At 50.7% G+C, this 22240-nt stretch overlaps 1 protein-coding gene across 2 annotated transcripts in view; it reads right to left on the reverse strand.

The window, feature by feature from the left end:
* Positions 1-22240, reverse strand: part of CD247 (CD247 molecule) — an 83451-nt gene that overhangs the window by 2886 nt on the left and 58325 nt on the right. Inside the window, exons 2-6 of one of the 2 annotated variants that reach the window (XM_043878741.1) lie at positions 3639-3742; positions 2660-2716; positions 1969-2049; positions 1417-1449; positions 613-669 (exon numbers count right to left, since the gene is read on the reverse strand). In XM_043878741.1, the coding sequence (XP_043734676.1) occupies positions 613-669; positions 1417-1449; positions 1969-2049; positions 2660-2716; positions 3639-3742 (332 nt within the window). Of the gene's footprint in view, positions 1-612; positions 670-1416; positions 1453-1968; positions 2050-2659; positions 2717-3638; positions 3743-22240 lie in introns of both variants that reach the window. The other variant, XM_043878740.1, reaches the window with a different exon arrangement.

Below are 22240 nucleotides of genomic sequence, written 5' to 3' on the forward strand. Positions count from 1 at the left end.
TCATTTATACTCATTGGGAACAGCACGTATGTCATGGGTATAAGCTCCAGCTGTGGAGTCTGTTCCGATTCTGGCTCCCTAGCACCAGCTTCGTGACCCTGGGTGAGTTACTGAACCATGTGCCTGAAAGAGCACACATGTCTCTCCAGGTTATTGTGGGAGTTAAATGAGGCCATCTGCCTGGAAAGCAGGAGCCAGGCCAGCAGTGTGGGCATGCTGCATGTGCAGCTACACAGGGACCAGACTTAGAAGGCTCAGTGCTCTGCTCTCGCCATCTGGACGTCCTTAATCGTGTGTGAACAAGGGGCCCACCATCCCAAGTGCTGAACACGCTTTGACACACATTAATCACGATTATTATTAGTGTGACAGATTTTACCTTTTCTTGCAAAGCATATGCCACTTTAGAATTTAACTTGGTTTTTAATCCTAAAGAGCATCAGTCCTTTCTGAGAACCTTACATTCTATCAAGAGATGACACAGCTGGATTAACCATTGCCTCTGGTGGCCATCCCATGGGCTTTTGCAGGTGACAGGAGGAAGGGATGGGACTCTCTGGAACATCCCCCACACCACCCAAGCCTGGGGAACAAAGAAAGAGCAACACTCACGTCACTTTTCATCCCGATCTCACTGTAGGCCTCGGCCATCTTGTCTTTTCTTAGCTCCTGAAAAAGAGGGCATGAGACACTGGTTTTACCAACCAATGTAGAAAACTATGGACTCCCCTGCAAAAGGGAACCTCTAGATTCCCAAGGTGGGGGGGTTCTATATTCAAGGCTCCAACAATCAGCTCCAACTCCACCCTTTTCCTTTGGAAACCTTTGAAAGCCAGCCCTTTGCATTGAGCTGAGAAGCTCAGGTTAGAACCTGAGATAAAATGTGGACTTCTAGCCAAAGGGCACACATGTTGGACAATGCAAGAGCTCACTCGAAGGCCCCAGAATTATTTATTTCAGCACGTTGTCTCTTTACATAGCCAACACCATAGGAAGAAGTAGCTCTCTTTACAGTAGGCTACCCCCTGCACTGGTCCCCCACACACTGATCAACACCCAGAATGGGGAGGTTTTCAACAAGAGGTGAAACTCAGGGACTACTGTGGATCTTAGGAACAGGAGTCCCTCCCAGGGGCTTGCCCAGCCTGACCTCACTGTCCCTGCCGGGTCCCAACCAGGCTGACCCGGGAACTCCAGCTGCAGGCACAGGGGCCGAGAGAGGGAAAGCAGGCCAAGGGGCCTTCCTACAAGCAGCCACTGCAGGCAGCAAGCAGGTGAGGTGTAATTCGGCCCCAGGAAGTGACAGTCAAGTCAGGCAAAGACCACAGGGCAAGGAGCCAAACCTTTGTCCAGAGCCCTTCTCCAGCCCTACCCCCCAAATTTCCAAGGAAAAAATATGCCACCTCCTCTACTCACATTGTACACAACTTCGTGGGGGTTCTTCTTCCTCTGCTGGGAGAGAGAGAAGGGGAAGAAGTTAGCATGGGAGAAACAGGAATCCAGGCCAGGAGAGCTGAGGCTCCTTCCCTCCGCCCCTTCCCCACAGCTGTGGGCTCCTCCTCAGCCGTGTCCCCCCTGGGCTCCTGCAGTCCCGCTCAGCCGCCCCAGGGCCTTCATGGCCTCATGCTCCCTCATGCACACAGACACGCTCTCACACCCAAGCTGAGCTCTGCTCTTAAGACCCCTCCTCGGGGCCTCCTCCAGCTGCTCCTTTTCCCACAGGGTGTGGAGTCTACAGCTGAAAAGGCAGAGCTGCTGAGAGCCTGGAATCAGCGTTGCCACATTCATGCTGTGAAGGCCTGTGTGATGCAAAGGCGCCCTGGGCAGCGGCCAACAGCCGCCTGGCCAGGCCTCTCACACCGCAAGGTCCAGCATGGTGAAGAGCGTGCTGGCCCCAAGGAGCCCTCCTCTAACTGCCTGGCTGAGCCCGCACACACACTCACACACGCAAACACAAAAAGGCCTTACCGGTTTCCCCCCCATCTCAGGGTCGAAGCCCCCTCTCCTATCCAGGACTGCATACTCCTCTCTTCGGCCGACATTCAGCTCCTAGAAGATGCAGAGATGAGTCAGAGATGAGAAAGGAAAGCTCAGGAGGATGGGGCCGGTAGGCCAGGGAGTTCTTTAAGAGTGGCGGCTCACAAAGGAGCAGGGACCAGGGGATCCATCGGCTACGATCATCTCGGAAAGCCTCTCAGAGAACATATTACTGGGGCGGGGGTGGGGGGGGTTGGGGTGGGGGGGAGGGGGCGGGGGGGTAGGTGCATGATCTATTCGATCAAAGCCCCACTGCACGGAGGCAGTGAAATCGCTTCTCCACCGCAGGGAAAATCCATACTTTCCTTTTCCACCCCCATGCCTCTGGTCCTTGAAACCGCTGCCGGGCGGGGCCTCGCTTGGAGCAGGCACCGCACTAAGGGGGCGCCCGCCGCGCAGCACATCGCTAGGGAGCGGCATCCTCCCAGCACCTCCACGAAGCAGGCATGGTGACTATCCCCGTTTTACGAGTTAGGAAACTGAGTCCCAGAGAGGTTAAAACAACCTGCAGGGCTAATGGCCGCGGACCAGACCCACAGCCGAGCGCCTGGCCGCTGTTCCCCCACGTCCCAGGAGAGGCGTGCACCTTCTAGGCTAGGCTCTCCGGAAGAGGCGGACTTACGTTGTAGACCGGGTTCTGGCCCTGCTGGTAGGCGGGGGCGTCGGCACTCCTGCTGAACTGGATGGGGAAGAGGAGAAAAAGGGCTTTACTTTTTGCGCGGGCAGCCTCGCTCCGCTTCTCCACTGCAAACGCGTGCGCCCTGTCTGCTGGGGCTGGGCCCCTGCGAGACCCCGGGGCCTGAAAGCTTCATTTCTGAGCCCAGCTGTCCTTTCTCCTCGCAGGGGTCAAGCGCAGTCACCGCAGGTGCCCCGGCGCCCGCCCTGGTTTCCGCTCCCAGGCCCCTGCCCTCGCGCATGCGCAGAAGCGCCTGCCTCACGGGCCGCGCCCACTGCGCTCCGGGTTTTCCCCTCGGCCCCTTCCTCCCAGGGATTCGGAGAACTAGTTAAGAGGTGTCATCTCCTATCTTGACCCCTGCGGCCGGGTGCTTTCCATGTGGCACTGTGTCCTGAGGACCGAGGCTTCGTCTCCCTTTGCCCACGCCACGGCCACCCCCACCCCCCGCCCCAGCCCCTGGCAGGACCTGCAGGGCCCTCGGTGAAAACCCATGCTCTGGGTTAACCTTCCCACGTGCGGATGAAAACCGGGTTTGAAGAGAAAAGGCTAGCCAAGCCTGGGTCTGCAGTTGGACAGCAGGGTCTGGAAAGAGACTGCAGGCTCCCACCTCCCTGCTCTTCACTGAAGCATAACCCCCTTTCCTGGCAGAACCTCTGCCTTGAGACGCCTAAATGTTCACACATCTGTATGACTCCTCACTAAGACTCCAGCACCAGTGTACACTCATCCTCCCACTCTTGTCCTGCTAAGCGAAACACCACCCCCCACCTCTCCAGCCCACCCAGTGTGCACGCTTGGTTGATCTCTGCTTTGCCCGTGGATACCAACCACTCATGCTTGAGACTTTCCAAGACCAAGGCCCTCTGGACATCCACCGAGTTTTTGGGGAGCCCCTGCCCTCCCCCCAGAGGCCAGTGGCACCAACCTTCGCTCTCAGAAACAGGGCAGTGACAATAACGCCATAGATGAAGAGGATCCCATCCAACAGGTAGCAGAGTTTCGGATCGAGCAGGCCAAAGCTCTGTGCCGCTGTGTCAAGAGATGAGATTGATTAGCCAGGTCCAGGTGAAGGAACATGTCTGGTTGGGGGGCCGGCGGGGCGCGGGTACCGTGACAGGTCAAGGAAATCATGATGAGGGCCGGATGCATTCTCCATACCCCATTTGACCACAACCTCTCTCCCGCCTTGGACCAGCCTCTGGGGAAACCTAGCCTGCCCCAGCAGGGGACATGGCACGCGGCAGGGCCACAAAGCCTGGAAGACAGGAAGGAGGTAAAAACTAAGTGGGGGAGGTGAAATTGTCCCTTGTGCACACTGCGCATGAAAACAAGTGGTGCTGCTCCCAGCGTGCGAGCCCAGAGAGGTGCGAGCCCCATGTGAACCACGTAATCTGGAAGCCACCCCACATTGCCAGGGGGCCCCCCAGAGTATGTGCTATGCAAACTAAAGTACAATGGGGTTGGGGAAGGAAGTACAGTAAACAGCATTTTTTGAAAGCTCACTACCCTGTGAGAGGAGACACGGATTTAGCCTAGACTGTTCTTCCTGCCGGGTATAGCAACTCAAGTGTAAAACGGGGTGTAGCAGGCGTCTAACTCCTCCCCTGCCTGCTCTCACGGAAGCCGCAGGCCCGCGGCCGCAGTCTCTCCCGGGCCGAGGGCGCCCTCTCATGGCCGCCTGCAGGACTACCTCGGGACTAAGGGAGCGGATAACGTGCCCTTGAAGGCCTCCTCCTTGTTATTAGTTCTGTGACTTGGGGCAAGTTGTTTACCCTATTTCAGCTGCCTCTTCTGCTGACCAGGGTGAAAACTATAACATTTCTTTAGTGTTTACTTCGTGCTAGACACCGATTTGATGTAATAGCTCGTCAGTTCCTCCCAACAGCACCACGTGGACACAGAAGCAGGGAGAACTCCGGATTTAGTCAGGAGCACTCAGCAAGTAAGAGGCAGGCCAGGTGAGCCCAGATGGTGTATCTCCCCACCACCCCTCCCCACCCCACCCCCGACCTCCTGGGCCGAGCCCTGCCCTCCCTCTTGCAGGAGCAACGTTTTGCCTTCTGCCACAAGCCCCGGAGCAGGTGATTCAAGGCTGCACCCGAGTCCCCACCCCCAGCCCTCTTGAATCCTCTGTTCTCAACCCTTTGACTACTTCCCTAACTCAGGACCCTCCACCCCCACGCCCGCCCCAGGCACTGATTTCTTTGTAAACTTCCCATAGTCCTTGCTCAGAAACCGTTTTCTGTCTGAGTAAAGTCTAGCCCCGACTTAGCTCAGGTCCAGCCCCCGCACACGGTCTCCCCACACTGTCCCTCCTGCCCTACCTGCCTGCCTTTACTAAGTCGGTTCCTCTATCTGCCTGCGGTTGCAAGTACTCACCTGCCGGAGTGGGACTCAGTCCCGCCGTCACAGCCCCTAGTGAGAGTTCCCTGTGCTGAAGGAGGCTGCCTCTACAGAGCACGCTACAGACACAGTGTGTTGGGTTATGAAATTCCCCCCCTCTGGGATGTAAGTGCTGGACAACAGTGGCTGCATTTTCTGCATTCTTGCCTCTTCCTTCACCCCCAACATCGGAGCACAGACTAGATATATGGAATTTTCACGGAAGATACCAGGCCTCCTATGCAAGGTTGGCCTGACCTCTGGCCCTGAGGTGGTGCCGGAAGCCGCTGCTGACCGAAGGCAGGGGATCTGAAGGCCACTCCAGGATTCTTGCCTGGAAAGCCCCATGGACAGAGGAGCCTGGCCGGCTACAGTTCATGGAGTCGCAAAGATTCAGACACGACTGATCACACACACACACCACACACACTGAAGGCCTATGGGAGACAACCCAGCCCCCAGCAAAGGCCGTGTTTGGTGGCCACTCCACCCTAGCTGGGGTAATTTTTTTTCCTTTTAGGACTGGAAGGGTGTCAGTGGAGATTTATTTGGGTGGTTGAGATTCAGAAAAAGGGTTGGGAGAAAATCGCTCAGTTGCCTGTCACATAAAATGAGAGCAGAAAAGTTACTGGGCAGTAAATTTAGAACAAATAAGGAGAAATATTTCTTGGTGTTGTGCAGAGCCAGTGCAGTGGGGGAGAGGATTTGGCCCCTCCCCAGAGATAAGTAATAGGAACAGATTTCTTTTTTTTCTTTCTTTTTGAACAGCAGCATGATTTTATGACCAAAGACAAATGTGCTGTGTGTGGTTTGGTCAAAAAAGGATATTAATCGCCACATACACCCCAGGGTGGAAACTTCCCTCTGTCTAGTCCAGCTATGCCCATGGGAGAAGGAATGCGACTGATGAAGGCAGTGATAATCCAGAAAGTTCCTTGAAGGTACCCAGGGCCTAATTCAGTTGTGTGGTTAATTAAATATTTATTGGGCATCTGCTTGATGTCAGGGGATATTGAAATAGAAAGAACCCTGGATTGGGTATCAGGTGGGTTCTATCAATAGTCTTTCCTCTGCCACTAAGTAGCTGTATGGTTTTGGGCAAGTCACCTCACCTCTCTGGGCCTGTTTCTCCACCTGTAAAATGGTGGGTCATCCTGTCTACCTTAAGGGTGTGGTGAGAATCAAATGAGAGAAGGTACTGGTAGGTGTTTTTGTAAATTTCTTCCATAAGGATAACATGTCTCACATTTGAGTAGGGTCTTCTGAGTCCCTGCTCTTTTAGGGCTCGTGTCTTAGCTCTTGAGGCCACACCCAGGTTGGAGGGGCTTCCCTTGGACAGCAGGCAGCTTTCCAAGATGACAACTCAAAGACAGGAGCCATAGACACTCCGAGGTTCTGGCTTCTTCCCTGCCTCCCCATCCCCAAGAGAGAGACCCATTTTCCTCTTTCCCTGAGCATCTTGTTTCTGTCCCCACCATATTCAGTCCCTAAGAGAGGTATTTAATGGGTTTATATGGTGGCTGTTTTCCTAAACAGCAGGAGAACCTGTTTTATTTCACACTTCCCATCCTCTGCCCCAGATCCACAGCACCCAAGAGAACCCCAGAATTTGCACAAGTACCCAGATACTGATTAAGGGTTCTCATTCTCAGCCCTGGTCACATGTTAGGATCGGCCTGGGGTCCACTCTGAGCCCAGTTCTCATTTGATTGTCTGGGGTGGGGACTGGGCCAGTGCGCAGCAGAGCCGAGCTTCAGAGCGACAGTGTCCCTCAGGCCCAGCCCTTCTCAGCAATACAGCTTGTCCTACAACAATATAAATTCACTGCCAAAAAGAGACAAAAAGCAAAGGCAAAGCCTCAGCCTTTTATATGCACTGTAATTTTTGTGTACTTCTCAACTGTGTGTTATTGAACTTCTCTAAGCCTCAGTTTCCTCACCCATAAAACAGGATAATATTAACTGTCTCATTAGGTGATGGTGAGGCTTAATTATCTCAATAAGATAATTAATGCCTGGCATGTATTAATAATAAGTGCTCCGTATATCAGCTATTGTTATCACCATGATTATTTTTTTCCCCAAATCACCACCAATATATTTGTTTGAGGGAGAAAGGGTCAAATCATGTCAAGAACTTTTAAAGCAGACAGGATTAGGGACACCGATCTGCCTAACTTCTGGGTGTTCACAACTGCACAGGTAGACCGTATGAGGCAACACCAGGTGACCAAAGAGCACGGTGGGAGGATGCACTCTGAGGAGGTGCTGCCTTCCTAGCAGAAAATGAGGACGGAACCTCCTAGAGCCCAGTATGCTCCTCGCACAGGCCAGGACGTGATAGTGACCTGGCGAAAAAGAATCTCACCCTATTTGCAAAGCAAAAGAGCAGAGCTCCCAGCTGAGCTGCAGAGTGAAAGCTGGGGGTGGAATCTGACCCCGTGATCCTTCCCCTCCAATCCGGGCCTCCACAAACCGCTCTGTGATCCCCTGCACAAGGCAGACTCAGCAAATCTGCAAAGTTAGGACGAGTCTTCCCAGTTCCCAACCCCATTCCACTGTATCCAGGTCCAACAGGTGACCCAATCCCAGGGCACAGACCCAGCCTCTCTGGACCCCCACTTCTGGGCAGACACATGGCAAATATGGGAACAGAAGCCCAGCTGGACTGGAACCCATCTGAATACTGACAGGTTGCCGTTGTCCTACAGGTGCTCCAGGGACCAGTCCTCACCCAAGGTGGTCAGGCTGAAACAGAGCAATTATTTAGGTGATTCCAGTTGCTCCAGGGCATAACACAACCTGGCAGAAAAGAAGGCTGGCGCTTCAGAAGAGCTGACCCTGCACATCCAAGTGCCTCCTGCCATGGATCCGGGATCAGAACACAGGGAGTGAAGGGGACCCAGTCTGGGACCTGCGGCTGTTCACCACCGTGAGACTGCCTGCCCGCATGCCCACTCCAGTCTCCATCACAAACAGTGTAGGTCCAGGTGGTCAGGGCCCGCCTGAACTGGGAGCCTGGATTCTAGGTGTTTCCTAGCCTCCCTTTGCCGTCATACTGTCGTTTATCAGGTAGGCACTGGAGAAGTGGGCCAACAGCATGATAACCTGGAGCCCTCCTGCCAGGTGGCAGGCATGAAATGAAAATAAAACTTGCATGAGTGTCTCTAAAACTGAGCCAGGAAACCATTAAGAAAGTATGACTTATGAACATCTCAGCCTGGATGGAATCTGATCTTTTGACCCAGTGATGTCACCCAGAACACCTGCCAGAAATTCAAGATACTTACTAGATCCTTACCTTAAAATAACTCATGACGACCTATCTACTTATGGAACCCACACTCTAAAACAACTTGTGATTCCTTAAGGACAAATATTTTCCACCTCATGTTAGAGCCAACCACAGTTCTCAGCAGGCAACTCTTAACAGTTTGGTGGCTTTTTGTCTTCATAAACCCGATTCTTTCTCTTCCTCGGAACACTCTTTCAGGGTTACCTGAATCTGCATCTCCTGAATTGCAGTACTTAAGGCCCCAATCAACAATGACAACAAAATAAAGACTCCAAATCAACTCTTTGCTTATTTGTAGGCTCCTGCATGATCAGATGCCTGGAGGCTCCAGGGGAAGCCAGGCCTTGTTGGGGAGGGAGAGGCAATGTGAAATGTTCACAAGCTGCTGTGACTAAGTTTCAAAAGCCAGCAAATGATAAGAGCTGTGAATTCAGAGCTAGGCAAAAGCTCTGTGTCCTGAAACCAAAGGTGAGGTGCACCTAAAGCAGAGAGGTGTGTCAAAGTGTGTCTCTCCACATGTTGCATCTAAAAATGGTATGAGTTGTCTTAGTGAAAGTGAGCCCACCCATCTCTATACACCCATTTGTCATCTTCATAAAGGCCCAGAGTTAGGAAGTTTCATGGCACTGACCATTAACAGAAAGATTCTGGGTCCCCAAAAGGCAGCCTGGAGGCACTAGAGTCTGGTTTCTCTGGATGAGAGGTATTTGAATTATGTTGTTTGTCTGTCTCCCAGGCAGACTATGAGCTTCCACAAACAGACGGAACAGGACTTATCAACCTGGTCCTGCTGTCGCCCAAATCTGCAGACACACACTGATGCCCATCTCCCCCTCCAGCAAATCCTTTTTAGGAGCAGGGTGTCTGTCAAACTCCATCACATCCAATTAGTAAGGATACTTCCCATTTGAATCCCAACATGTACTTTTAAAATGACTTCCTGTACATGATCAAGTTTGATTCTCATGAGAGCCCAGAAGGTGAGCAAGGGGCTATTACTAGATCCAATTCACAGACCGATAAACTGAGACCAGAGGAGTAGAGTACTTTTCCTGAGGACACCTGCAGGTTAGAGCCAAGCTGGATGGGACACTGAGTCCCTGGTCCCGGCTGCTTGTCTAACCTCTCTGCCTAAGATGCACCTCCCCTTTGGTTGCAGGACACAGAACTTTCACCCACCTCTGAATTCACAGCTCTTACTGTTTGCTGGCTATTGACACTTAGTCACAGCAGCTTGCTAACTTTTCGCATGGTGTCTCCCTCCCCACATGGCCTGGAAAGCACAGATGATGCATTTTGGTTTCACTTGCTTATTTCCCCTCCTCACCTAGCACATACCAGGCCACTTAAGAAGAGGAAAGAACATGAGCCTTAGAGCCAGAAAGCCTAAGATTTAAATTCTGAATCTGCTTCTTACCAGCTTTGTGGTTTGGGACAACTTTCTTAACCATGCTGAGCTTCAATTCCTCTCTCTGCAAAAGGGGTTTATTAAGACTGACTTCACAGGGGAGTTATGCAAATGAAATTACACCAGTGTGTGGGGAAGTGCCCTGTCTGGTGGCACATGCTGAGTCCTGGGTCTCAGGTGACCTTCTCCACCATGATAGAGGCTCTGAAGGTACAAGCAGCAGCAGGAGTAGACCTGGGCTTCCCACTCCTTCATGCCAAGGTTAGGGACAAAACCTGGGCAGTTTCCCCAGCTCAAGATGGAGCGACGCCCCTTTCAGTGTATATGAGGATAAAAGCACACAGTGCGTATATGGAAAATGCCTGGTATACAGCAGGAGCTCAATAGTGGGTGGACATCCTGAGAACTCTTGGCTTCACCAAATGATAACAGGCTAACTTACATCTGCACTGTGTTCAGCTTAGAGAACTCTTTGCCCTTGAGTTATCTGGTTTAATCCTCAGAACAACTCTGTATGATATGGGAAGAATGATGCCGCTTCTGTTCAGATGAGGAAATTGAGTCTCAGAAAGATCACTCAGCTAAAGAGTTCCCAAGTTTTATCTGATGCGAAGTCTCTCCACTCTATCTGGATGCTTCTGGAGTTTCTCTCTTCCAGAGAGCTTCCCACCTTTTAAAAGAATTTCTTCTCTGATACCCCCGGCCTCTGCTTGAATATCTCAGGTGACAGAAAGCTCACCACCCATCAATTACTGGTGGAGAGCTCAAATTTTCAGAGCTTTAAAAAAATAGCTTTGGTCCTAGATCTGCTTCCAAAAGCACAGAGAACACAAATTCTCCCACATCTATAGGGACTGTAAAATCCCACCCATGTCCAGCTTGTCTCCCCCTTAATAAGAAGCACTTTAACATCACAGCAAGAACAAACCCTCAGAAGGCAGACAACTTGAGTCCGAATCCTGGCCCTGCTGCTTAACCAGTAATCACAGCCACCTCCCAGGGAGTGTGAGGTAAGTGAGATGGGCTGGTGAGCTCTCAGTACGCAGGACCTGATGGTGTTGATTCTAATAGCCTCCAATTCAGGTAGGAGGAGACAGCTTCCAAGCCTCCTGAACTCCTTTTGCCGCTCCAACCTTGAGCTCAGGGTCTGGCTGCTGCCCAGCTGCACCTCCAGACTCAGAGGCAACTGGTGATGACATTGCAGGCTAAGAATTTAGAAAACAGGAAGTCGTGTGTGTTCAGGAAGGCAGCAGTGATGGGTGCCTATGCTGGGAGTGATGCCCAGCCCGTCCACCGCAGCACCTTAGGCATCCAGACCTCCCCCTCAGGGGAGTGGCTCTTTGATTGAACAACTAACTTTCACTGCAGCAGGGAAAATCTAGACTAGACTCACAGGATGATAGTTATAACCACTAGTTGAAGATTCATTTTGTGCTAGGAAGCACATGTGAGTTTTCAGGTTTGATCCTTAGAGCAGCTATGACTATACAGCTGGGGAAACTGAGACTCAGAGATGTTTAATAACTTGCCTGCGGTCTAGAGCCAGGGTTAAACCTAGATCTATCTGAATCCATAATCCAGATACCGTGTGGTCCAGAGTCCTAACTACCAGTTGGCATTGCCCTTGGACGACTTACTGGTCTTCAGGGACCGGGAGAAAGGAGCCTCACCAGGCTTTGGAGAACTTCTTTTTCAGAGGATCCATGTTAGTAGGTGATATTAACTTCACAAATGGCCTTCTTTCTTTGAGGAGGCAGAAGGCTGAAAGGCTTACAGTGTTAATAGATACACCTGACCTGCTATCAGATGTGAGGCCAGCACCCACACTGGCCAGTGCCTAGAGAGGCTGATCCATTTGAGAACATCCTAATCACCTTGACAGGTGGTACCGTGTAATTCTATCTGCTTAGCTGTTGTGGCTGTGCTGGTCTCCGTCGCTCTGTGGGCTTTCTCTGGTGGTGAGCGGGGCCAGCTGTGGGGTGCAGGCTCCTCGCTGCAATGGCTTCTCTTGTCGCAGAGCACAGGCTTTAAGGCACACACGCTTCAGCAGATGTGGCTCATGGGCTCGGGCTTAGTTGCCCTGCGGTATATGAAATCTTCCGGAACCAGAGACTGAAAAAATGTCCCCTGCATTGGCAGGTGGACTCTTAACCATTGGACCAACTTTTCTGTTAAGGGCTGAATTGTGTCCCCTCAAAATTCATATGTCCTAACTCCCAGTACCTCAGAATGTGAGTGTATTGGAGGTGGGCAGCTGGCATAATTTCTACCTTCTGAGAAAATTGTAAGGAGGGAGCATATTGCATGTAAGCAAGAACCTAGCACAGTTCCTGACACATAGTAGGTACTCAAAACACCATGATAGGCCACTGTTATTAGGAGAAGCTGCAGGCATGTGCTAGGCAGTGAGGAGCAAGCAGAAACACAAATAAGTAGCTTCACAGTTGAGCAGGGAGGTGAGAGAGACGCACGGGATGCTGGGGACAGCCAAGGGAGACGGCAGTCATGCTCATCCGTGCTCTGGGGGTAAAGCACAGATCGTGACCTCCCTTGGTAAGCAGAACCCACATTTCAGCTCTTTCCATTTATTACACCTTCCCAGTGGCCCCTCAAGGCCAGCAGACAAGTCTCTCATTTTAGTGGACAGCACTTACTCTGTGCCAGGCAGTTATAAACAAGTTATATATACACATGTATATATTTATATATATACACACACACAGAAAGAGCAGTATCTATGTATATATGTATATATATCTACATATTTTATTGCTATTGTTTAGTCACTAAGTCATATCCGACCCTTTTGCAACCCCATGAGCTGTAAGCTGGACAGATCTTACTTGCTCCACTTTGCAGATAGAGTCTGAAGGTCAGGGAGGTGAAGTGACCTAAGGCCCCATGCTGTGCATGCCACAGAGCCAGGAGAGAGGCCAGGAGGAAGCTGGAGGAGAGGCCAGGTCTTGCCAGGCCTTTGGTCTTTCACACAGCCCACAGCCCTCACAGCGTGCTCTTGAACATTAGCCCCATTTGAAAGAAATCCACTCTAGAACAAAACCCTCATGTAAAAATTCCAGGCAGGATTTTGCCATTTCTTTGAGACTTTCATTTATTCTGTTAGTCTGCAGATAAACCCTCACTGTATGCAGAGATATAAGCACATTTTTACATTTATTGATATTTATTACATCATTATCTGCAGGAGCAAAACAAAAAGAGGTAGAAGAAGACAAACAATGTAAATGTCCACCAACTGGAAACCAGATAAATAAATTTTGGTATATTTATGTAAAGCAGTTCAAATAAACAAACACAACAGATAGCTCTATATGTGCTGCTATGGAAAGATCTTCAAGATATTTAGGTTAAAAAGCAAACTCTGGAATGATGTATACAATACTTGTGCATGAACAAGAAAAGGCATATTACATAGCCTGCATGTGTATGTGTGCATGATCAGTGACTCAGTCGTGTCCAGCTCTTTGCAAACCCCTGCACTTAGCCTGCCAGGCTCCTCTGTCCATGGGACTCTCCAGGCAAGAATACTGGAATGTGTTGTCATTTCCTCCTCTAGGGGATCTTCCCGACCCAGGGATCTGACCCTCGGCCCTGGCGTCTCCTGCATTGCAAGCAGATTCTTTATCGGTGAACCACCTTGGAAGCCCAGCTTGCACATGTGTACTTATACATAAAAACTTATCTGGATGGTTTATGTTTGGGATGATGAACAAGTTCTGGAAACATTCATGATTATGATAAATCTCTCCATGTAAGACTCTTCAGCTTCTGTAAACATGGCTTATCCTTTTTGGTGTACAAGTTTTGTACAGAATTTGTTAAGTATACTCTCTGTCTGAGAAGAAGCCACTGACCAGGAGAAAATATTTTTGAATCACACGTATAAAAGAGGATTGAGTCCTGAATATATAAAACTCTAATATACATGTGGGAGTTGGGGAGAGAAATTGTTCTGTATCATGTTTGTGATCGTGGTTATGTGAATCTATCCAAATCTTACAGCTCATAGAACCACACACCAAAAATAGTGTATTGTTAATTATTTTACTGTTAAGTCTGTAATTTTAAAAAATTAAAAATTTATGACAGTAAAAAAAAAATTCTAGAAACAGATAGTGGTGATGGTTACATAACATTGTGAATGTACTTCATACCACTGACTAGTACTCTTAAAAAATGGTTAAATGGTAACTTTATATGACTTATAATTTACCACAATAAGAAAGTATCTATACCTATCTATCTATCTACCTACCTACCTATATATTTGGGTTGCTGCATACACAAAATACATTATTCACAGTAACTCTGGAGAGGAGGGAGTCGAGGGAGAGTTTGGGAAAATTTTACTTATTTTCTACTTCGCACATTTTGGGTTCTTTGAAACTTTGTGATAGTATATTACATTTATAATGTTAACCCGACAAAAACAAAGGACAAAAACAAAACCCTTAAACAAGTCCATGTTTGCGCAGCACAGTTCTAGGCAAGCAGAAAGTGAAGGGAGGGATACAGACTTGTCCATCTAGCAAAGCACCTTGAACCTGACTTTTGCGCAATACATTTCTGGTGGTGACTTACTGGGATTTGGAAGTAATTCAAATATACAGAAATGTTCACCCTAATGGTATTTTGGGAAATTTTAATACCTTTGTGCATAAACACAAAAACAATTACTCCTGATGGATAGCACAATCATAAGTGAAAGTGAAGTCGCTCAGTCGTGTCCAACTCTTTGTGACCCCATACACTGTAGCCTACCAGGCTCCTCTCTCCATGGGATTTTCCAGGCAAGAGTACTGGAGTGGGGTGTCATTTCCTTCCCCAGGGGATCTTCCCGACCAGGCATCAAACCCAATGCATCTCCCGCATTGCAGGCAGACGCTTTACCCTCTGAGCCACCAGGGAAGTCCGCAGCACAATCATAGTTGCTGTTATTGTTATTCAGTACTGCAGAAAAGACATACTTTCACTCAAGTTCCTCCTTGCCCCATCCTTGACAGGAGCACCAGCCCAGCAGGTGAAAGCAGCTCTGACCCACTGCCTTGCTCCCCTCATGCCACGGCCCCCTAGGAGTCAGGCACCCAAGAAGCCAAGCGGATTTCGAGGCATCAGGAGCTGCGCTGCCAGAATAACCCAAGGGAGACCATCAGACAGAAGGGAGCCAGAGAGGCCCTCTTTGAAGCCCTCATCTGCCCTCTTGGAAGGCTCCTACTGACTCCAGGCACTTGAGGCTACCTTTTCCCGGCTTGCACAGCACCCACAGCAACAACCTCTGTATGTCTCTGCTCGACTGATAGCCCCTCCAGCCAAGGCGCGCCCTAAGCCTGGGGCTGTGCTTGGCCCACTGCGAGGGCCCTGTGCTGGGCTCCTTTGGATACTTGCTGGCAGGCTGGGGGCAAGTCACAGGACAAGGCCCGCCTACCAAGCTTAGCTTCTCCCAGACTGGTGGGAGGAAATGCTATTTTGACTTGAAGTTATACATACTTTACCGGGCAGGGTAAATTCTCTGAGATTTTAGAGGGAAGCCTGAGCCTTCATGAGGCCAAGTTCACAGTCCCCTATCTGGGGTCCGTCCTGGAAAGGAGATGGAAAGAAGCAGTGGCAGGATCTGGGGCTTCTCCTGAGGTGGTCGTGCTCACTTACCCCTGGGCCCTGGCCACCCAGCTGTGCCAGGGGTGGGCCCTGAGCCCACCAAGTGCCTTCGGAGGCTGGGCTCTTCCCTCCAGCCACACCCAAAGCCCAGGTGTGCCCTACCCCAGCCTAAGGTTACCAGCCGAATTCATGAAGAAGACCCCTGCCCAGAGGAAGAGGAGTTCTGGACTGCGTGCGTGCGCGCGCGCGCGCGCGCGCGCGTGTGTGTGTGTGTGTGTGTGTGTGTGTGTGTGTGTGTGTGTGTAGGGGACCTTAAGGTCCTTCCCCACGTGCGCGCGCGTGTGTGTGTGTGTGTGTGTGTGTGTGTGTGTGTGTGTGTGTGTGTGTGTAGGGGACCTTAAGGTCCTTCCCCACGAGGCCAGGGTGGGCTCTGGGCGCTCACCCTCTCGGTGCGGTTACTGGGAGCAGCAGCTCCACCCCGGGCCCACAGCTGTCTCCTAGCTCGAGGTTTCCTGTCGAGCTCAGCCATCCAGGGCCTGGGTTATCACCGGAGATCTCCCTTCTGAACCTGAACTGCTCGCACACTCTCAGGCACCCGCCCCCACTTGCGGTCCCGTCACCCCGAACCGCACCGCCCCCGGCCTCTGCGGGGAAGTCGGCCCGGCTGGGAGCGCTCGGGGTTGGGGTGGAGGCGGGGGCAGCTGGATCCACTCTGGACCTGGGGGCTGGGGCCGCAGGGGCTGTGTCCCGGACCCCAAGGAGAACTGGCCAAGGGTCACCCTGAGAAGCAGGGACCCGCCGGGCCCTGCGGGGTGAGGAGGTGGGGGAGCGCACACGCAGATCAGGAGGCCTGGCTCTGGGTCTCCGAGAGCGTTGAGCGCGCGTATCCACAGTCTTAAGGCACGGAGGACAGGCCGGGGCCTTCCGGAAGGCCCAGGAGAGAGAAAGGCCCTCTGGAGACAGAAGCCTCCCCACGAAGAGCCTCCAGCCTACGAGCTCTGCCCCAGCTTCTCAGAGAGCCAGGAGGAGCGCAGGGATCTCTCGGTTCTCACACTGAGGGGTACTCCGATGTCGTCAAAAGATGCCGCTCTCAGAGTCCATAGCGGCTTTCACTTTGGAGCCCTGAACACGGGGTAAGCAGCGAGCGCTGGATTTTATCCGCCCCTCTGCTGGGGCAGCGCTGTGTGGAGCTCTGGGAATCCACAGATAGACTGCCCGTGTTGGGGTGTGTTCTCTCCCACCCAGCCGAGGGGCGAGGGGCCATGTCGGGAGGGGAGGGCCCCAGGAGGTAGCCCTTGTCAGCTTCTCCCGGTTTTCTCCGACATGAGCTAACCAGGTTGCAGGACAGGGTATTATTCTGACTGAGGACAGAAAAAGTAATTGAGCTAGCCCCTAGGTGAAGAGGGGTTGTTTTACTCCTCTTGACTGGCAGCGGACCCGAAGCTCTCAGCAGAGCTTGCCTGTTTGGTCTGGGGCCTGTGTCAGAATCACTCCAGAGTAGCTGAATTAGTCTCTAAAGGAAGATCCAGGGATCTGCATTGTAACGTGACGCCCCGTGTTCTCTCTCCCCTGGGCTTCACTGCAGGCTCTGCTGCCTTCTGGGTTGATTGGGTCTGGAAGGTTCTAGGCATACATCCAGCCCCACCTGAACATTTGTGGACAGGCTGCTCCTTGAAGGAAGGCAACCCCAAGGCTCTCTGTTGTACGGCACAGAGCAACCCCACCAGGACCAGTACCCCCACACTCTGTCACTGTTGTCAGGGAAACCCAAGGGCCCGCAGCCTGACACTGCAGGTACATCTTAGGTTATCTGGTACCTCTCATTCCTCACATTTCATTGTGCCGGCGTGTGATCTTACACACACATCATGCTGCCCCTGCCATGGCTGCCTGGAGTTCTGCTTAGTTTAAAATAGACTCACGAGGACAGTCCTGAAATTTCTTATCTTTCTGCTGCTGCTGCGGCTAAGTCGCTTCAGTTGTGTCCGGCTCTGTGCGACCCCACAGACGGCAGCCCACCAGGCTCCTCTGTCCCTGGGATTCTCCAGGCAAGAACACAGGAGTGGGCTGCCATTTCCTTCTCCAGTGCATGCATGCATGCTAAGTTACTTCAGTGGTGTCCGACTCTGTGCGACCCTGTGGACAGCAGCCCACCAGGTTCCTCCATCCACAGGATTCTCTAGGCAAGAGTACTGGAGTGGGTTGCCATTTCCTTCTCCCTTTATCCTTCTAGTTCCACTTTTTCCACACCCAGTCATTTGCTGAGTCATTTGCTAGTTCCACATTTTCCACACCCAGCAAGTCAGCTTGCTGGCTGCTGGGGCCTGCCTGGGTAGCTTTCATATCCACCCGTGTCTTGGTAGATTTTGAACAGCTGACATGAGATGCCATCCTGGGTGGTGCCGGGAGCTGGGGTGGACCCCTCACACTGCCCAGCACTGTCTTAGCGTGGGCCTCTGCTCTGGGCACCAGAGTCACAGCAGCTCTGAGCAGCTTAGGGGCCCTGCTGGTTTGCTCAGGGCTGTGTGGAAATAGGATGGGGGGCCTGGGCACCTTGAAGCATGCTTTCATCCCTGTTGCAGGATTAGTTGGTGAGAGAGAACAAGTCCAATTTACCAGGACAGACCAGGACAACCCTCAAACGAAAAATAATGTGGCAGCCAAAGTGGAGCTGGCGTCTCACCCTTGAATATTGCCACTGATTTATCCTGGATGAACAAAGGGTGAAGATCACCTACCAACCCTGGAAGATGAGAAGTGCTGTGAGTTGAAGCAGGGAGCCTGGGAATGTAGGAGTAAGTGCAATCTTGTATGTAAACAGGCACTCGAGAGTTTTCCAAGATGCTGCCCACAGCTCTCCACCCAGATCCTGCCTTTCCCCTTCCCTCTGGTAATCCTTTTCATGTCTTTCTCAGCTCTCTTGTTCCTCTCAGGCTTCCTTTCCAAAAACCTCCAGCCCACACCAGCTTCCACTAGTCATTATTTTTTTTTAGTACAAAGAGCACTTTGTTACTCTCACTGTGTCTAAAGGATTCTTTTCTACTCAGCTAATGCATGTTACTCAGGGGTAAAGAAAGAGCCTGGCTTCTGGTTCTTTTGATTCTATCATGTAGAAAGCCCAGTGGTAGGCATCACCAGGACTCAGTCATTACATAATCGCTGGGATGATTAAGAGGCGGATTGATTGATTGATAACTATTAATGCATAAGGATGAGATGGTTGGATAACATCACCGATTCAATGGACATGAGTTTGAGCAAATTCCAGGAGATAGTGAAGGACAGGGTAGCCTTGCATGCTGCAGTCCATGCAGTCACAAAGAGTCGGACACAACTGATCGACTGAACAACAACAATGATGCATAAGACACATGAATTTTGCCCCCTACTTTTCGAAGAACCTATGAGTTGGAAGAAGCCTGAGAGACTGTCTTTATGGTAGTCTGGGCTAACACCATTACCTAAGGTGAGTGACCTTATGGAAACTATTTCACCCTTGGTTTCCTCACCTCCAAAATAAGGCTGTTCATATAATAATCACTATGGTTCCCTCCAGCTGTGATCCGTGTTCAAGCTAGTTATTAGGAAAAAAACTACTCAAGATTTCTTAATGAGCAGATGTCACAAAGTGTCAGACTTCCAAAGTGCCCTCCCCCTTCTCTGGTGTCCCTGCATCAGCATGAGTAAGTAGGAAGAAATGGCCTAGCCCCTGAGCCTGCAAAGCAGAAAGACTGGCAAGGCCTTTTTTCATGAACGAGTTCCAGGCTGTGAACAGCCCCAGGCCCTGCCATGCAGGACTGCCACCCAGCATCCTGCTGGCAGCTGAGCAAAGAGCAGGCTGAGTCTCACCCAAAAAGGAAGAGTCTTCTGGGAGGACCAGTCAGTGGCTTCCAAGAAGACTACTCACCTCATCCTTCCATTAAACTGTCCAGCTAAAAACTTTTACTCACTTTTCCAGACTCAGATCAAATGTTACCTCCTCTGGGAAAACTGTGCTTCCTTCAGGCAGAACTAATCTCCCTTCAATGGTCACCTGTTTCTATTCTATGGGGTGCCGGAAAAATCAGGAATCATGGGTTAAATTTATTGTTAAACAGAATTTTAGTTACATTTTTCAAAAAGATAGATTCAATATGTTTTCCTTCAACTTTCAGATACCTGTTCAGGTAAAGTACTTCTAAATTGAAGAAATGAATCCAATTGTCAACCTTGTTTTTAAAAGATAAAAGAAATACAGTACTTTGTGTTTTCAAGCCTTTTGGACACTCTGTAGTGTATTTCTTGTGTTTTTTTTTCCAACATTGACAATTGCGCTCATTGCTTTAAACTTAGAAGGATTTTCTGATAAGTTGTCGGGAGGTTGAAGTAAATCATATCAAGCATATTGTTTGAAAATGTCGTTACCATTCTGTTTAAAAATAAGTTTATGATAATATTTCTGACTTATCAGACATTGTAGCTTTTGATATATGTTCACTAAAGATTTGATGACAGGTCTGTCTTAAATATTAAACCCCACAAGAATATATTTTGTTCTTCTTTATATTTCTTTCTCTGCAATCCCTAGCTAATGCCTGCACAAAGTAAGTGATCCTAAGTGTGTGACGAAGAAATAAATGATAAATTCCACCTGGATTCACCCCTGCCCTTGCTCTCAAGCTGAGCCCAGAGTGGGCTGCCTCTCTCAATTCTGTGTTTTCAACTCTCTCTCCCTAATCTCCAAAAGCTTGACAAGAAGAAATAAGATTATCTGTCTTTATGTCTCAGATGTCCAAAAGAAATGTGAGTGGGTGTGTGTGTAGGAAAAGCCCAGCTTCTTACCCGCGGAGAGTTATTTCTGAGTTCCTGAGGTTGGGAGCTGGGTGGGTGTTGGGATCACCTGAGGGAAGGGCAGGTACGTTCCCAAGCCTTTTGCGCCCGCTCTGTGTGGGGAGTGGTGGAGGGGGAGCTGGCTGATTGAAGCCCAGCCAGGGCTGGAAGGCTTTCCTGGAGGTGTTTGTCAGTTTGGCAACCCTCCTGCGCCCAGCCCACGCCCCATGAGCACTCGCCTGTGACGTATCTCGTTCTCATGGATCAAAGGCCCCGCAAAGCCTGATGCCCCTGCAGCTGCTGGGGACGTGGGCGACTGTGGGCTGAGAGTCAGCCTGCCGGCCTGCCTTCTCTGATCACGGCTCTCTCCCATGAGAGGGAATTCACCCCATGGCTTCCGAGCCAGCCTCCACCCTCCCTCTTCTCTGGTGGAGGCAATGTGGGACAGGGGAGCCTGGCAGGTCACCTCCTCTCTTGCTATCTCAATTACCCCATAATCTGGGTTTTCAGGATGTCTCACCAGGACGACCAGAAATCAGTGAGATCTTCTACCAGAGCCTGGGACACTTGCAGCACCCTGTGACCACTCATATTTAATTCTCAGTCTAGATTTATAAGCGGGCTTCCTGAGTGACTCAGATGGTAAAGAATCTGCTTGCAATGTGGGAGACCAGGGTTCATTCCCTGAATCAGGAAAATCCCCTGGAGAGAGAAATGGCTACCCACTCTCGTATCTTACGTGGAGAATCCCATGGAGAGAGGAGTCTGGGGTTGCGAGAGTCAGACATGACTGAGCAACTAACACTAGATTTATAAGCATATACACAGAGGTGCAGATATCACTATAGAGAAGTAAAGGAAGAAAATTCATAAAACTGTTTGCAGTGCTTTCATTTCTGGCTTTTGAAATTACAGATGATTTAAACCTTTTTTATGCCTTTTCCAAGTTCTACAGTATATTATATAAGAGTACAGAATTTTTAAATAAGAGAAGATAGTAAAATACATTTTTAATGCCTTTTATTAGCCTTCTCCACTCCTTAGATGTGCTTTAGATCAATGAATATCTAAATTACTCCACATTCTTCACATACACATGTAGACAGGAGGTAGGCAGCTGATGGGATGCTGGAGTTAAAGACTGGTTCCAGTCCATTCACAGAGTAGTGGAAGCCCGCAGGAGAAGTAGTGGGACGTTTAACACGGTACAACCCACACAGGACTTGCTGCCATCACAGACCCGTCAGGGCCGATCCCAGTCTTCTCCCCGCCTGGCTCTCTTCAAGCCCAGGAGGCAGATGGAAACTGTCTGCTAGTCCTATTCAGGGACTGGCATTCCCCTCTCACATCCCAGGACAAGGACCAGGCTGGGGTTTTGGGTTGCTCCTGGGTCACAGGTCAACTTTCCTGGAATCCCTCCCGAAACACAGCTCACAGGAGAGGCCCTGAGTCTGGCCGTGCAGCTGGCCTGGTGTGGTTTAGGGAACAAAACCTGAGTGATGAGGGGGATGCTGGAAAAAATGGTGTCCCTTGGATATCCGAACAGGCAGGTGGTTCGACCTGGATCGGGACCTAGGAGTGTCTGCATGTATGAATGAGTGTGTCCACACACACAAGAGCCCACGAGAGAGGGCACGCCCCGTGTCTCAGAAGTGTCTACACCAGGAAAGGTGGTTAAGTATTCCTTTGGGCCGGAGCCAATCCCTGGTAGGAGAGGTTTGACAGAACACTCTAGGCTCATCTACAGAGAAGAGGCACCTGGGCTGTTTCCCAGAATGGCTTCTCTCTGTGAGAAGAATGTGACCGCAGGAGAAGGCGGCCAGACCAAGCCTGTCACTCCTGGAGAGAGCCCTCCTTGGCTGAGGGACCGAAGCCCCTCCAGCCCGCCTCCTGTCTGCCCTCTCCTGTGTCAGCCTGTCTTCAGTCTGGTGCAGCTCCTCCCTCTGGTCTTCCTCTCCAGGGTCTCCCCCCAGCACTCCCCTCAGGTCTCCCCGTTTAGTTTTCTATCGCCCATCTCTGCT

The sequence above is a fragment of the Cervus elaphus genome, chromosome 20 (genome assembly GCF_910594005.1).
Source record: "Cervus elaphus chromosome 20, mCerEla1.1, whole genome shotgun sequence".
Classification (NCBI taxonomy): Eukaryota; Metazoa; Chordata; class Mammalia; order Artiodactyla; family Cervidae; genus Cervus; species Cervus elaphus.